The following is a 17,871-nucleotide window of genomic DNA, read 5'->3' as shown; positions in this document are numbered from 1 at the left end:
TGGGCACCAGGGGACATCGTTCCCAGAAGACACTGCTGGGGGCAAAGTGGGCAGGCCGAGGGGCTAGGGGGAGGTGAGCCTGCAGAAGGAAGGCCTGCGCCCCACTGCCGGAGCCGGGTGGGCCGCATGCTCTGGCCAGCAGGCAGCAGCCACGGCCCCCGGGAGCTCCTGAGGTGCGCCGGGCCCTGGGTGCATCTCAGGAGCTGAATCGGCCCCGTCAACACAGTGTGTTTTAAAATGATCACGTCTAAAGGTGACGCTTAATGAGCAGGTGTCCGCCTGGAGGAGGGTTGTGCAAGCACGGCACCCCCCAACCTGTTTGTATCCCCTTTACAGAAGGCCCATATCTAGCCATGACAGCAATGTGGGAAGGCATTTTACAAGACTAAAGAATTCACACTGGTTAAAAAAAAATTTTTTTTAAACTTAACTGGTTTGTCTTTTTAATAATAAATTATGTCTTCATGACCTTGTTATGTCTCTATTCTCATTCTTGATATCAGTAGGTTGTGGGGGGGGGGGCGGGGGTGTTCCTGATAATTCTGTTTAGAGGTTTATCAGTTTTATTGACTTTTTAAAAGTACCAGCTTTTGGTTGCATTGATTCTTCTCTCTTATTTGTTTTTATTTTATTGATATCTGGTCTTTGTTATTTCTTCCTCGCTGCCTCTTTTGGGTTTAGTTTGCCCATCTTTTCAGTTTTCTTAGGGTGAAAGCTTAGATCGTTTGCTTGAGATGCTTCTTCTTTTCCAGTGAAAGAATTAATGTTTTCTAAGCACTAGTCATCTGAACCCCATCTATTTTGATATATCGTGTTTCCATTTTCATTCAGCTCAGAATACTCTAATTTCTCCTGTCATTTCTTCTTTATTCATGGGCTATTTGAAAACCTGTCATGTAGTATCCCAATATTTGGAAATTCTCCAGATATTTCTCTGACTTAATTCTAGTGGAATATGTTTGCATATCTTGCCCATTTTTCAATTTATTGAGACTTGTTCTGTTGCCTATAACATGGTGTTATTCCTGGTGAGTTTCCCAAGTGTGCTCGAAGAGAATACCCAGTTTCTGCCATAGTATCGTTCTTTTACCAGTTGTTGAAAGGGGTTGAAATCTCCAGCTATAATATGTGGGGTTGTTTCTTCTCAATTCCATCAGTTTTTGAATCGTATACTTTGAAGCTCTGCATGAGCACTTGAAATTGTTAGGACCATTTTAACACTATGAAATGCCTCTCTTTATCCCTGTTAGTATTCTTTGTTCTAAAATTACTTTGCCTGTTATTAATATAGGCTACTCCAACTTTATTTTGATTAATGTTTAAATGGTATATCTACTTTCACCTTTTATATTTTTAATTTATGTGTCTCTTAGTATTTAAAGTAGGTTCAAGTACATAGCATCTTCTTTTCTAGCCAATCTGAGAACCTCTGCCTGTTCATTGAAGTATTTAGACCTTTTGTAATTAGTGTAAATATCAATATAATTTGACTTCCACTCATTATCTTTGTTCCTTTTTCCCCCTTTTCCTGCCTTCTTTAGGATTGAGTAATATTTACTCCATTTTACCTCCACTGTTGGGTATTAGCTCTCTGTTACTGTCTTTGGAGATAACGGTGAAGTTTACAATTTACATATTTACCTTATCACAGTCTATCTTCAAATACTATTATGCCATTCCATAAATAGTCTAAAACACAAGAGTAAACTTCCATCTTCCTCCCCATGTCTTTTGGTTATTTTTATTATACATTATCCGTTTTATATAAATTATCACTGTCATTATTTTGCTTTAAACAGTCACCTGTTAAATGTTTAAAAATGAGAAAGAGGCTTTTATATTTATCCACATATTCTCCATTTCTGGTGCTCTTGATTTATTTTGCAGATCTAAATTCCTATCTAGTGTCACTTTCTTTCTGCCTAAAAAACTCCCTTTAACATACCTTTAGTACAGGTCTGCTGGTAATGAATTCACTCAGCAATTTATTTTATTTTATTTTATTTTATTTATTTTATTTATTTATTTATTGCTGAAAAGTCTTTTCTTCATGGCTTTTGAAAGATACTTTAAAAAATTATTCCAGTGCTTTCTTGCCTAAATGGTTTCTGATGAAAATTCTGCTCTCATTATTATTTTTATTCCCCTGAATGAATTTTCTGTCACATCGTAAAATTGTCTCTTGGGGTGCCTGGGAGGCTCCGTTAAGCATCTGACTTAGGTTTAGGTCATTATCTCATGGTCTTAGAATTGAGCCCCACATCAGACTCCACCCTCAGGGAGTCTGCTTGTCCCTCTTCTCTCCCTGCTTGTTCTTGCTCTCTAATAAATAAATAGAATCTAAATTAAATAAATAAATAAGTAAGTAAGTAAGTAAATAAATAATAAATAAAGTATCTCTTTATCCCTGGATTCTCAGATAATTTAATTATAGGGCTCTTTTTCAATTGTTTTTGTTTTTTTTTTTTTTCATGTTTCTTCTTATAGTTAAGCTACTTGGGTCTGTGAGTTTACAGTTTTCATCGAATATGGAAAAAATCTGGCCGTTATTTCTTCAAATATTCTTCTATCCACCTCCCTCCTCCTTCTGGGAAGTGACTTAAATATATGTTAGACTGCCTGATATGAAACACAAAATTTATGTTTCTAGTCCTTTTTAATTCATATGTCTTCAAGTTTACTTATCTTTTGCAATGTCTAATCTGTTCCTAATACCATTTTGTGCATATTTTTATTAAGATATTATATTTTTAATGTCTAGAATTTCAATTTGGACCCTTTTATACCTTCCACCTCTTTTTATGATTACACTTTTTAATCTACTACTTGAATATTTAAAGTAGCTTGTCTGCTAATGCTATCACCTGTCATTCTGATTCTGTTTCCGTTGATTAATGATTCTGACTATGGATTGTATATTCTTTTTTGCATAACTGGTAATTTTTTACTAAACACTGTTCACTGTTAATTTTACATTTTTGGTGCTGGATTTTACTGTAGTTCTTTAAATCTTTTTTTAAAATATATTTATTTATTTATTTATTTATTTATTTATTTATTTATTTATTTATTTTAGAGAGAGAGAAACAGAGAGCACATGAACGAGCAGGGGGGAGGGCAGCAGGAGAGGGAGAGAAGCAGACTCCCTGTTGAGTGTGGAGCCTGATGTGGGGCTCGATCTCATGACCCTGAGATAATGACCTGAGCCCAAATCAAGAGTCAGATGCTTAACCCACTGAGCCACCCAGGCACCCCGTAAGATTTTATTTTTAAGTAATCTCTATAGCCCATATGGGTGGGGCTCAAATTCACAATCTCAAGATGAAGAGTCTCATGCTCCACCAACTCAGCCAGCCAGGCACCCCTGTAGTTCTTTAAATCTTAAAGGTTTTGGGGTTTTTTTCCCCCTCCTTGAATGTGGTGCAGTTACTTGGAATCAGTTTTATCCTTTTAAGTCTTGCTCTTAAGTTTTGTCAGGAAAGGTCCAGAATAGCCTTTAGTCTAAAGCTATTTCTACCCTCTCCACCCCAAAGCCAACCCCACCAAGGTAATATCTTGCTGATGAATCTGTTCAATGCTCCATATATTAAAAGATCTCTTCATTTTGACTGAAACACAAGTTATTTCCAGCCTTGTATAGATTCTGAAGAATTTTTCATCACTTCTTTCTCCTTTCCTGCTATACTTTTCCCCAGCCTTGGACAATTTCCTTTCTGGATTTTGTTCTCTTGCTTTAAGAAGTATTACATTTTATTTTGGCAGGTAATTAAGTTACTTAGGAATCACTTTGACTCTCTCAAATCTTACATTTAAGCTTTGTTAAAGTTGGTGTACATTAGCTTTTAACCCATTGCTAATGTAGACCTCCTACTAAGGTGTGACCTTCTGAGGTTTCACATTTAACAAGGTCTTTCCACTCTGGCTGGTTGAACTTCAAATACCTCTGGGCACTTTGTGAATTATTCCACTTATATTATATATTATGTATTAATGTACTTTATTATACATTATATTATACAACTCTGTTTTTCCAGTTTTTTTCACTTCATGTGGTACACATGTACCTATGTCCATGTAATTATAAGCTAATAAACCTTTCATTTAAAAAGGCATATCTGTATATCTTCAGGTACGCAAGGGAGACAAGAAACTGGGGGAACTGTACCTGACCCTAAACTCAGTCTTTTGGAGAAGGCAATTTCGTGGGTTGGATGGTGGCAACCTTCAAGAGGAAACAAAAGCCAGCTGAGTTTGTTGAGACTATTGCAAAAAGAAAGGAAAAAAAAAAAAAAAAAAACCATAGAGAGCTGGCCTAGACCTCAAAATGTATCCTTAGGTCTAATCAAAAAAAAAAAAAAAAAAAAAATTCCACCCGAGGTCTCTCAGTATCAATTGTAGACAATTTCAAGATGAGTGGCTCTGGGACCTATGGTATAATGATGGGACATCATTCTTCATGGAAAAATAGGGGCTAGAAACACAGCCTTGACCTCATTATAATAAATTTAACAAAAAACCTGAGATCCCATATGCAAACAGTTGATGCTTTTTTTTCTTTTTTCTTTTCAGTTTAATGCTTTTCAGATTAACCACAGACTAAGAACTTTCTTTGGCATTGGGTATTCTTCCCCAAATGCACAATCTACTGGGCTCCTTTTCTTAACCAATATAATTACCGCAGAGCGTTATCAAAAGATATCAAGCCAGGAACTGGCTTAGGGTATTCAAGTGAGAGGATTCAGCTAAGTGGCAACCCAAATACAAACAAAGGACACCAGCCTAGGATACACTAAGTATTTAGAACAGGGCCTTCATGACTGATAATCAAGGTAGATTAACCTTCATCTTCAGTTATTGATATTAATGATCCACTGTGAGCAAGATGATCACTAGAGTGCATTCTAATTGTGAAATATCATTCCGTCTTATCTATCAAACATAACTGATGGCTTATCACTACACGTGTTCCAGATGACACTGTGTCTTCTCCTACTAAAAATAAAATATTTCAACTGCTGTCATCATCCAAAGGTGCCACCACTTTTATTTGTTTTACCAGATCATAAGATGATACTGGCCCATTACCCTTGACCTAGTCAAACCTCTACAAAAGACTTAATGATGCTATTTAGGATGCATTTCCTTGCTGCTTTGTGCAGGTGGCTTTCGCATTGTTGCATAGACAGTAATAGGAACATCAGTTATTGTCAGGCAATGACTTCCAGGGCATCTTCGGAGTTGCCTGAATAAAAGAGCAAATGACATGTGGTTAGATACTAAAAAAAGAGATTTTTTCAGGGCAGCAAAGTTTGAGTACATATCAAGTGTTTTAAATCATTTTGAAATCTCTGAATGTCACAATAGAATTATAACACAGTGGCACTGATGAGCCAGACATTTTAGACTCAGGTTACAAAAAGATTGTGGTTGTTGCCATACATTTAGTCACAGGAAGTTCATAAAGATAAAATAACCCTCTAGATGATAATCTGAAAGGTATGCAGTGATTGCTAAAGGGCAAAAAAAAAGCGGAGATGGGTGGTGGGGAGTGCATAGTTGTTTTTTTTTTTTTTAAAGATTTATTTATTTATTTATGATAGACACACTGAGAGAGACAGAGAGAGAGGCAGAGACACAGGCAGAGGGAGAAGCAGGCTCCATGCCAGGAGCCCGATGCGGGTCTCGATCCTGAGACTCCAGGATCGCGCCCTGGGCCAAAGGCAGGCGCCAAACCGCTGAGCCACCCAGGGATCCCCTGCATAGTTGTAAACAGTGATAATACTATGGCAATTTATGCACACATGTACCTTAAAATCACTTCAATTGAGTGATTTAAAAACTAGAGTATTTGTGGAAAAATACAAAACTGAAAATACTATTTAATATACTATTCAAATGTTGACTGAACCTCAGGTTAAAAGAATCCTTAAATGACATCTAGTCTAAAAATACATCCCGTGCTTGAATTTCTGTTCCAACATTCCCACCAGATAATCACCTTAGACATTTTTAAAGACAAGGGCTTAGTACTTCCCAAAATAGCCTACTGCATCCTTGAATAACTCTGGTTTTTAAAGTAACTACCTTATTAGGTTCAAATCTGTGTTGTGTTCTAAAAATTTCCAAGCCGTGAAAAAATCTAACAACGTAGTATTTGATGTTTTGCAATGGTAAACAGCAGAAAAGTGGAAGAAATCCTATTCATTATAGTTTTCTTCAATTTGCAGAAATGATTTTGTTTTATAAAACATTCACACTTTGTATCACCATCTTTAGGCTAAAAGCCAAATCAAAGCCAAAGTGATACTAAATCTGAGGTTGGGGTCTTCTCATTTGTAGATGTCTGCGTAACATATAATAGCACTAAAGATTTGCTTGTTTAAATTAATGTTATCTTCTTGTAACTATCAACAACAATCTAGCTAAAAATTTACCAAAAAAAGTCTATTATTGGTCTATTATTGGACTTACAGAGGTGCCAAAAACAGACTGTGCTAAGAAACCTTGGAATCTGTTAATACTGACTTCATAATAGCAATGTTTGTTAATATAAATTTAATGGTCCTGGACTTTTTTCTTGTTAATATTGGACATCAACTAAAGCTTATGTTGGTAACAGTCATGACGCATTTCCTTAGGCATCAGGATGAGAAGACCTTACCTGGTTGGTGACATCTCTTTCCCATTACAGGCAGCACTGGAGCTCAGCCCAGATTCTAGCCCAATTGAAGAATCTCCTCCTTCCACTGGAAACCTCCTTGGCTGGGTCCCAAACCGAAAAGGCATAATTCACCGAAAACCTAGATAGAAAGTTAAAATAATGGCATAGGGCTAAGCTGTCTTTAAAAAGTTCATTGGAGTCTTTAGTGTTATTGTTTTCTCATAGGTATATAGAAATGACATTTTAAAATATCTATACCAGTATGTAAATGCTATATTACACACAACTCCCCCTTACACACAATTTGAAGTCTAGCGACAAATATAAAACAGCCATTAGATGGCAGAAGTAAACTGTGCCCTATAGTTAACATTACTGAAATCTATTTCTGCTGTGTGGGGGGGGAAAAAAACCAGTTTATTTGAAATGGGTGTTAAAATCAATAAGCTTGGGATCCCTGGGTGGTGCAGCGGTTTGGCGCCTGCCTTTGGCCCAGGGCGCGATCCTGGAGACCCGGGATCGAATCCCACATCAGGCTCCCGGTGCATGGAGCCTGCTTCTCCCTCTGCCTGTGTCTCTGCCTCTCTCTCTCTCTGTGTGACTATCATAAATAAATAAAAATTTTAAAAAAATCAATAAGCTTGAGCCCCTACTTCCACTCCCCATTGCCTCTCTGCCAAGCCCTTCTCTTCCTTTGAAGCAGAGCCAAGCCTCACATCCTCCATGAATGATCATTCATTTCCCCACCTCTCTCTATTCACAGTTTATTAGTTAAGAAAGTGCCTTGGGAAAGTTGGACCGACCAAATAATCCTAAACAAGGTACTTAACCGAGAATGTTTCTCAAGGATAAATCAGGAATAAGAGTATCTCCTTCCAGGGTAATAGTGAGGATTAAATAAGGTGATACACATAAAATGCAGTGCCTAACACATAGTTATGCTCAATCGATGTTAACTATTATTACCTAGCAGATGTTACTGGGCATTAGTAAATATATGTACACAAACACGCACATAATGTACATGTGAGATAGCCGGTAAGTATGATGCACGTACACAAACACACAATTTTTAAAATAAGCTCTTTATGGCCTACTATTGCCTCTACTTGGAGCTCTTCCCCACCCCACTGCTCCCCACCACTTACTTGCTGGGACTAACTCATTAAGTCTGAATTTACATTTCACTTTCTCAGGGAAGCCTGCCATAACCGCTCTGTTACATAAGGTTTCATGGAACTCTCTGTTTCTGATTGTAACAGTTATTACTCTAATTCAGGATTTCTCAGCTGTGACACCATGCACATTTGGAGCCAGATAGTTTTTTGTTGGGGAGAGAAGAAGTTGGCCTGTGCTTTGTCAGATATTTTGCATCATCAAGGCCTCCACCTACTATATGCTAATAGCACTCCACCCCAAAGTCGTGACAATCAAAAATGTCTCCAGACATTGCCAAATGTTCCCTGGTGGAAAAGGGGGAGAAATCACCCCCTGTTGAGAACCACTGCTGTAATTTTACGTAAATGTTTCTGCTTAATCATTGCCCCCACTTCCCCCATTTCATGCCTGTCTTTGTCACCACTAACTGAATCCTTAATACCTAGAACAGTGGCTGGCACACAGTAATTAATAAGTATTTTGTATAAATTTACATGTGTCCAACAAAAGAAAGGAAAAATGAAATAGGTCTTATGTTTTTTTATGCCTAGAACAGTATTCTATGCCTAATAATTGTTTATTGCAGTAATAAAACTGAATTATTAAAGTTTAGGAATCTGAATATCATATATAATGGTTTTTATAGACTATGTGTTTCCTTTATCAAGGAAAAAAGTGGCATGCTCGATGACAAGTTAGTTAAAACTACCGTAAAATCTATGGTTTAGTATAACTATCTAATTTATATAAGTATTAAGTTTTGGCTAATTTGACCAAGGATATGTAAACTTACCAAAATAGGCTGAGTCTGATTCCTGTAGAGGTGAATAAATCAACTGCTTCTACTGACCTTCCATAGAAGGCTGGAGTTGCCAACGGAATGATCATCAAATGTTCCAGTGACACCCAGAAATTATTACATCAGAAGATTCTTTCACATAGTTTCCTACCTGCTAAAGAATAAAATGTCACAATTCATAGCTCCAGCAGCAAGCTGAACCTCAGCGAAAAATTGTCTCTAAAGGTTGACATTGTCACTGCCTTATTCTCCAATGATATGATATTAATTATTCTCCAATGATATGAAATATTTTAATCTATGAATGAATTTATATTCTAAAGCTACAGTCTAATCTGTACAAAATCACAAGATTCTTTCCACTTTATATCCCATTTTCCTCATTATCTTTATCTTCCAGTTTTTCCTTTAACTATTAATACAAACTAATCCAATCTAACTATGTCCTCATCCCACACCAAAGGCCTCAAACTGCACCTTTACAGATTTCTCTATGGCTCTTCCTATGTGAGATTCTTTACATCTGATGCCTGGACTACCACTTCTATTTCCTCAAGAAACTTGAAATCCCCAAATGACAGAAATAAGGACAATTGAGAAAATAAGAATACATCTTGGACTGTTTCTGTTCTGTTTCCTGGACCCTGAGGCTCTCCTCTGTTTGTACCATCTTTGCCAAAGGAATGATGATGATCAAGTGTCCCAGAGACACCCTGAAATTATGACATCAGAACTCTAGCACACAGATTCCTATCTGCTCAAGAATAAAGTGTCTCAATTCACAGCCCCAGCAACAAAATGAAACTTCTCTTCTGAACTGCCCTCTCCCAACTTCTGTAGCAAGAGCTTACCTTACTGAATGTAACACTAAAGTATAACCCTTAAGCCAGAACATTGCTCTTCAGCTAATCTTTTCTCAATTTTCTTTTTTTTTTCCCTTGCCATCGTCAATTTCAATTTTCATAGTTGATGACAAAATATTACGTGACATTAAGCATTTTTTCATTTAATGGAAACCTTTTTTACTACCCACATTTTCTGCTTAAGTTTCCACTATTTCGTTTTCATATGATTTACAGCATAGAAAATTGACATTCTACGTAATTAAGTTGATGTTAGACAAAATCTTACCTCTACTTTTTCTTACTAGGGAGCTATGTGTGAATAGTTGATCACAATTTTAGCCTAGAGAAACCATTTAACTGACTGTGTCATAGACAAACTGAAATACTTGCTAGCCATTGTTAGCTAATGTATCATTAGGACCTAAACATTTGAGCCTTAGGATGGCAAAAACTTTTAATAGTTTACATTTTCTAGTGGAGGTCGCAGTGGGAAAATAATAGGTTTTGACATGAGAATTAGGTTTGAATTTTAACACCATGTTAACTCTGAGGCTTTGAGCAAATCGCTAAAAGTTTGCCTGAAAAAAATGGTATGAATTTCTACACCATAGAGTTGTTTTGAGGAATCAAAAAATCTAACATGTAATAAAGCTGATGTCTGAGATACAAAAATTCCATCAGTACACATTCTTTGTGTATAATTCTTGAAATCAGTGTGTTGAAGCATTGATTTCACTTTTTAATCATTGATATATTTTTTTAAGATTTTATTTATTTATTCATGAGAGACACACAGAGAGAGAGAGAGAGAGAGAGAGAGAGAGAGAGGCAGAGAAACCGCAGAGGGAGAAGCAGGCTCCCTGCAGGGAGCCTAATGTGGGACTCGATCCCGGGATCCAGGATCATGGCCTGGGCCAAAGGCAGACGCTCAACCGCTGAGCCACCCAGGCATCCCTAATCATTGATATATTTTTAAACTACAAAATGAAGTATCTGCATGTGAAATATTCATAAATTCCTCAAGCGTGCTATTATTTTTAACTAGTTATTTGGCACCAATACTCTCTCTTAATCCTCATAAACCTCAGAGTAATGATAATCTTTCAATCCTCAGACTATTGGTTCATGAGATGCGGAAAAGGAATAATGCTTGAACTTGTCATATCTTAAGAAAAATGACCTATTACTAGGAATAATTCATTCACACAACAAATACTTGCTGAGAATCCACCACCAGCCAGGCATATGTTAAGTGCTGAAGATAAAATATTGAGCAAAACACACACAGTGTCTATTCTAGTAGAGTTTACAGGTTAGGGTAGTGTATGTGCTAGACTAGGGTATCAAACCTAAGACTAACGAATTAGATCCTAAGTCTAGACATTAACTAGGTGAAAATAGGTGGGAAGTAAAAACACGGAGACCATTGAGGATGGGGCAAACAGAGGAAACAGCAGGTGCAAACATCATTTGCCAGTAGAGAAGACAACAGAAAATATGAAAGGCCAGCATAACTATAGCAGAGAAAATAAAAAAGAAATAAGATCAGAGAAATAAGTAGAGGCTAACCCAAGCAGGAACATGAATGCAAGTTAAAGATTTTAACCTATGAGCAAAGGAGCTCACAAAAGAATTTTAATCTTTCAGGAAACATGTTAGGTTCCATTGATTTTTCTCTGTTATTTTGCTTTGTTTGATTTCTTCTCCAACCTTTAGTATCTCCTTTTTCTGTTTACTTTGCGTTTAATTTGCTTTTCTCTTCCTAATATCTTTAAACGGAGGCCTAGATCATTGATTTGAGACTTCCCTTCTTGATATAAATATTTAATTCTATAAATTTCCATCAAAGCACAACTTTAGATTCATCCCACAAACTTTGAAATGCTGTATTTTCACTACCTTCAGGTAAAAATTTCCCTCTTGGTTACTTCTTTGACCTATGAGTTATTCAGGACTGTTATTTAGGACTATTTTGTTTTCAAATATCTGGAAATGTTCTAGCCAGTTCTCTTTTACTGATTTCTTAAGATTGAATTTTTGGCACAGACCATTCTTTGTACGAGTATAATCCTTTCATATTTATTGAGACGTGTCTTGATAAGTGCTCCTTCTACTCTTGAAAAGAGTATGGATTCAGCTGTTATTGAGTGAAGTCTTCTATCATTGGAATTACTTGGCTGAGAGAGTCGTTCAAGTCTTCTGCATTCTTCGTGATTTTCTGTATTCTTCTTCATCGATTATTGAAATAAGGATGTTGAAACCTCCAAGTATAATTATGAACGTATCTATCTCTCCTTTCTGTTCTACCAGTTTTTGCTTCATATATTTTGAAGCTCTGATATTAGGTACATTTTAAATACCCAGGAGGCTTATGTCCTTCTGATGAATTAACAGCTTTATTCTTAAAAACTCTCCTTTTTTATCTCTAGTAATATCCTATGCTCTGAAATCTACTTTGTCTGAAATTTATATAGTTACCTTCTATTCATTAATGTTAGTATAATGTGGCTTTCTTTCCCCATCTTTTTACTTTTAACCTATTTGGTCTTTATATTTAAGGTGGTTTTCTTATAAAGAGTATATAGTTGAATCTTGCTTTTTCTCATCTACTCTGATGATCTCTGAATTTAATTAGCATGTTTTAATCGTCTACATTTCATGCGATAGATGTAACTGAATTTGTGTGTCCTCTTGCTATTTGTATTCTATTTGTGCTATCTGTTCTTTGTTCCCTTTTTTTTTGGTCTGTTCTTTGGAAACAATTGAGTATATTTTATGAATATAAAATCTATTATCTTAGGGTTTATAAGTACACATTTTTAACGTGTTTGCCTTAAATAACATTATGCCGCTTCGCCTACATTAAAAGAAACTCGCGCTAAAAGAATCGTTCCCCCTCCCACCCTGTAGTATTTTGTCATACGTTTAACTTCTACATATAAATCCCACAACACTTGATAAGTTTCTCTTCAAGCAACTGTTTTTAAAGAACTTTTTTTAAAAAGTTAAATCTTTTATACTTACCCACATATTTGTCACTTTCAGTGTTCTTGATCCCCTTCAGTAGGTCCAGATTTCCCTAGAATAGCATTTTCCTTTTATCTGAATGAAGATTTTCATTTAACAGCTCTGTCTACAAGCAATAAATTCATCCCATTTCAGTATGTTTTTACTCCACCTCCATTTTTGAACAGTATTTTTGCTAAGTACAAAATCCTAAATCAACAGCTTTGTTTTGTGGGGCTTAAAGATTTTTGCTCCACTTTTCTGACTTGCATTGTTTTCTAAGTCTGCTTTTATTCTTTGTTCCTCTACATACAGTGTGTCTTTTTTTTTCTTCTGGGTGATTTTAATTTTTTTCCTAGGCACTGGTATTGATTATAATGTGCTTGGTGCAATTTTACTCCTGTTTCTTGTGTCTAAAGTTTCACTGAGCATCTTGGGTCTGTGGGCTTATAGTTTTTATCACATGTGAAAACCTTTCAGATATTATCTCTCCAAGTATGTTTTTGTTTCCTCCTTCTGGAACTCCAGTTATTGTATATAAAGCTATTTGAAGTCGTCCCACAGCTCACCAATCCTTTTTTTATTCTGTTTTGGTTCTATTTTAGATAGTTTCTACTGTTAAATCTTTAAGTTCATTACTCTTTTAATTTGTAAGGTCTAATCTGCTCTTAATTCCATCCAGTGTATTTTTCATCTTAGACACTGCATTTTTTTAAATCTCCAATGTTTGATTTGGGTCTTTTATATTTGTCTCTTCTTAATCTTTTCATGCTTCCTTCTGCCTTCTTGAATATATGGAGTATGTTTATGTTATTTTAATGTCCTCATCTTCTAATTCTTTCATTTGTGTCATTCCTTGCTTTGCTTTTACTGATTCTTTTTAACCTCATGTGGAGTGTTTTCTACATCTTCGCCAATCTTGCAATTTTTCACTGGACTTGGGACATTGTGGATTTTATGTTGTTGAATGCTAGATTTTATTTTTAGTCTTCTAAACCCTTTCAAGTTTTGATCTGGGGCACAGTTATTTGGAAATAGCTTGGCCCTTTGAAGACTAGATGAGGAGAGCCTTTTATCTATGGCTAATTTCTCTCCACCACTGAGGCAATACCCTTATTGTACTCAACACCCCCCGATATTACAGGGCTCTTCCACTAAAGATACTGGGAATATTGTTATGCGTGCTTCTTCCCAGTGGTCATTCCTCAGTCTCGGGTAGTTTCCCCATATGCATATATTGTTACTCAGTAAGGCTCAGAGAAATTCCCTGAAGATCTCCAGAGCTTTCTCTATACTCACTCCTCTCTCTGGCACTCTGCTCTGAAGATCCTAGCTGCCTTGGTCCCCCAGAACTTTCAAGTCCGTCTCTCCAACTCAGGATGGCAGTCGGGCTGTGTGTGAGCTGTGTTCACCAGAAAGAAGTTACCAGGTCTCGTCCATACTCAAGGAGAGAGAATGCTGTATTCTGATACCATGTCTGAGAATGCTTATAATGTACTTATAAATGCTGTTTATCAAATATTTCTGGCTTTCTGCCTTCTAGAAATTGCAATTCCTGCCCCCCTAAGATTACTCAGAGCCCATGTGACTAGTTTTAGCCAGTGAGTTAACAAAAGCCATCAACTACAGTGCAAGATCCTCTTGAGTTGTCTTTCCCTCTGTCACAAAAGCCAAGAATGTACCAAATAGTGGTAGTTCAGCAACCTGGGTGCCAGAGTGAGGTAAACGTAAAGCACAACTGCTGATACCTCCCAAAAGACATGGATCGTATGCAAAAATATAAACTTTTACTGCTTTACATCACTGAAATTCAGGGGTTAGTTGTTACACAACTTAGTAAAATTTATCATGACTTCTACAGACTTGGGTATAGACTTGAGCACTGCCATAACAAAAATCTAAAATATAAGTCACTAGCATAGTGATGAGGCAGCAGGTAACAAGGAAACTGTTACCGGAAGCTGGAAGGATAATTATTTATGTGGTTAGTGGCAAATATACTGGGAAAACTCTTTGCAAAACTCTTGGGATAACCTAGAAGACAGATGATTCGCTAATGAACTTGAATTCTAGGGGAAGAGGTTAGAAGACAATTTTGGCAACACATTGGTTGCTATGGTTGTGTTTGTCAAGTTACATGAAAGAGAGATGGGCTCAGAAATGCAGTGTGCCAACAGGAACAAAAATGGATAGAGCCCCCACAATTTCTAATTATATTCAAGTGACAACTTGGGAAGTCAAAGGAGTATCATTTTCTTGGAACACATTTTATTCTCCCTCAGAACTCTGTAATATATTTTCAATGTCTTCCAGTACTGGCTGTGCTATGGATGAGTCCTAACAAACCCTAATTGTTTTTTCTCCGCCATTTCCCCAGCCCGCTGCTGCCACCTTTGTTTCTTGCCTGGGTACCCACAGAATTCTTTTATTCTGAAAACTGAGTGACTTAACCAGGATATATCCTAGTGTTGACTGTCCTACAGAAATCTTTCCAGGGAACATGGTAGATCCCTTTCTTTTTTTAATTGAAGTATCATTAACATACAATGTTGTTATTAGTTTCAGATGTACAATATGATCCAACATTCTCTGCATTACTCAGTATTCATCATGATAAGCATTCTCTTCTTAATACTCTTCCTATAATTCTTAATCTTGTATCCTTTTCATCTAGAGATTTTTTTCTTTCCTTGGTATTTTTTAATACCAGTAGGGACATTTCTTCTTCCATTTGCTCTGTTCTCTATTTCAGGGGCACTTATTAATCTCCTGTTGAACCATCTTTGTCTCTTTCATCTATATTCTAAGAGCTTTAATACCTCTAGTCGTTGCCTCGGTATTCTCTATGATTACCTCGAGCCTCTCATCCACATCAGTAACTTGATTTTCGGCTCTCTAGTCTGTCTCTTCGTGCTTCTAACTCTTCATTTCTAAAACCAATTCTTCTACTTACAGCTATAGCGCAAAAGGTAAGTTCTATCTTTGTTCACTGTGTTTGTATCAGAGGAGGTATATCACAACCCCACTAGAGCTTTGTATAACCCTCCGGGATGGCCTGGGTTCCTCCTAGTTTTCTGAGTTTTCGAAAGGTCTTAACTGAGGTCTCAGCGCATCTAATTAGGTGTTTATTCAGCTCCAGCATATGCTCAAATATAGGACTGCAATGTGGACTCCTGGAAAATATAAACTCTAAAGCTTTTTTTCTGCTTCTACTGGGGTCTTAGAAATGGCTAGTATATAAGGCTCTGCCTGGGTCATGAAGCACAATTGCCTCTTGGTCTGCTTCTCTCCAATCTGAAGCTATTAATGAGACTTGATAGGACTTTTTCAATTTAACCTGTCCCCGTGTACGACCTGTGCGGAATAATGCCTTGCATGCACCTAAGCACTGAATGGGAGAGAGAGCTCTGCAGAGGCCAGAACACCAGATGAGCCGACACCCTGACTCGCTGGCGCAGACCTACTAACACCACTGCCTATGCACTGGATCAAACATGGCAAGTTTTGGAAGCCCCAGGCTTTGGGACTTCAGCATCAAAACCTGAAGTGAAGTGTTGGGGGTTTCAGACTACACACTTCCACCACTGACCCCATGCTCACTAATACGCACTTAAGAGTAAAATCTCGCAGCTGCAAAGCATTGCTGATTAAAAGTTGCCCATTGATCACAAGAGACAGAAGCACTAAAGTTAAAAACATCCAAATGGAGGACCCCCTGGGGGCTCAGTGGTTGTGCACCTGCCTTCGGCCCAGGGCGTGACCCCAGGGTCCCGGGATCGAGTCCCGCGTCGGGCTCCCTGCGTGGAGCCTGCTTCTCCCTCGGCCTGTGTCTCTGCCTCTCTGTGTGGCTCATGAATAAACAAAATCTTAAAAAAAAGAAAAATCCAAATGGAAATGTGGGGAAGCCTATAAGCACCATAAATCACCCATTGCAACTGCAAACTTTACCACTGAGCGAAGAAGCGCAGTGACAACTACTACGGGCGGAGGAATATGGTGCTTCTGAGCAATCTGATCAATCCGATCAATCCGATATCATAGTTACCGTCACTGCACACTAATTGCACACGTACTTTGACTTTTCCTGGTTTTAATGCAGGTGGCTTCCCGGGATCTTTGTTGGGGCCTCAGAATTTTGTGGAGATCATTAATTTCAGCAAAGAAGGGCTGGGGTTCTTAACTGAAATCTGCTCTACGCTGATCGATTAAGCAGTTCAGAGAATTTTTCGACCGCTTGACCATTACAGGTTGCTTGGTAACTTTCAGGAGCGTCTGAAATATATATATATATTTATATTTATATATATGTTTACATGTTTATATATTTATATATGTAAATATATGTATTATTTATATATGTAAATATATGTGTGTATATTATGTATGTATGTGTTTATATATTTTATATATGCATATACTTATATGTTTATATTTATATATGTAAATATATGTATATATTTATATTTTTTATATATTTTTACATATTTTATATATTTGTTATTTATATTTATTTATATTTATATATTATATATTATATATATTTATATTTTTATATACTTCTATTATTTATATTTATTTATATAATATATATTTATATATATTTATATATTTATGTATATATTATATATTTTTATATATTTTTATTTATATATTATATATTTGTATATTTATGTATTATATATTTTTTATATTTTTATATTTATATTTATATATTTATGTATTTATATATTATATTTTTTATATATTTATATATTTATATTTATATTTCTATATTTATGTATTTATATGGTATATATTTTTATATTTATGTATTTATATATTTATGTATTTATATATTATATATTTTTATAGATTTATATTTCTATATTTATGTATTTATATAGTATATATTTTTATATTTTTATATATTTATATTTATATATTTATGTATTTATATATTATAGATTTTTGTTTTTATATATTTATACTTTTATATTATATATTTATATTTATATATTTATATACATATATATGGCCCAACGCCACCCTTTGCTGCTCCAAGGCGCGGCCTGTCGGATGCTCGCCCCAAGCACAGCGTCCCGAGGACTCTCCTTAAACGGCACCAGCCCCAGCGCTCAGGATGCTCGGACTCTGAACACGAACCAAGCCTCCGACAGCCCGTACGCGCTTTTAAAGACACACGGCTGAAAGACCCCACTCCACAGCCTGGTTACCCGCCAGTTGCCCCGGCCTCCGGAGCTTGCCGAAGCTCGAAGATGTTGGCCGAAGCAGCAGGTCCCACGGGGCGGAGGACGCGTCGCTATGGGAACGGCGGGACGCGACTGCCCATGCGCCGCCTTCTCCACGGCAGGCGTTAAGGGCCGACGCCGGGGAAGGGCGTAGCGACGGTAGTGACTTGCGGC

The 17,871-nt window shown here is 36.7% G+C and overlaps 1 protein-coding gene across 12 annotated transcripts; it reads right to left on the bottom strand.

Moving 5' to 3' along the window:
• Positions 1 to 5,018: 5,018 nt before the first annotated feature.
• On the bottom strand, positions 5,019 to 17,839 carry FAM229B (family with sequence similarity 229 member B). 12 transcript variants are annotated; one of them, XM_049092476.1, is made up of 5 exons: positions 17,683 to 17,798; positions 12,488 to 12,542; positions 8,613 to 8,772; positions 6,662 to 6,800; positions 5,019 to 5,242 (listed from the first exon to the last, which is right to left on the bottom strand). In XM_049092476.1, the coding sequence occupies exons 4-5, from the start codon at positions 6,784 to 6,786 to the stop codon at positions 5,125 to 5,127; spliced, it is 243 nt and encodes an 80-aa protein (XP_048948433.1). In that variant the 5' UTR covers positions 6,787 to 6,800; positions 8,613 to 8,772; positions 12,488 to 12,542; positions 17,683 to 17,798; the 3' UTR covers positions 5,019 to 5,124. The 12 variants fall into 12 exon arrangements, with proteins under 12 accessions (XP_048948433.1, XP_025300163.1, XP_025300165.1 ...); XM_025444378.2 differs by lacking the exon at positions 12,488 to 12,542 and having other exon boundaries at positions 17,683 to 17,839; XM_025444380.3 differs by lacking the exon at positions 12,488 to 12,542 and having other exon boundaries at positions 8,613 to 8,769; positions 17,683 to 17,836.
• Between the last annotated feature and the right edge of the window lie 32 nt (positions 17,840 to 17,871).

The sequence above is a fragment of the Canis lupus genome, chromosome 12 (assembly GCF_003254725.2).
Source record: "Canis lupus dingo isolate Sandy chromosome 12, ASM325472v2, whole genome shotgun sequence".
Classification (NCBI taxonomy): domain Eukaryota; kingdom Metazoa; phylum Chordata; class Mammalia; order Carnivora; family Canidae; genus Canis; species Canis lupus.
Note: the sequence above shows the minus strand (reverse complement) of the source record. Positions and strands in the feature narration are given on the sequence as shown.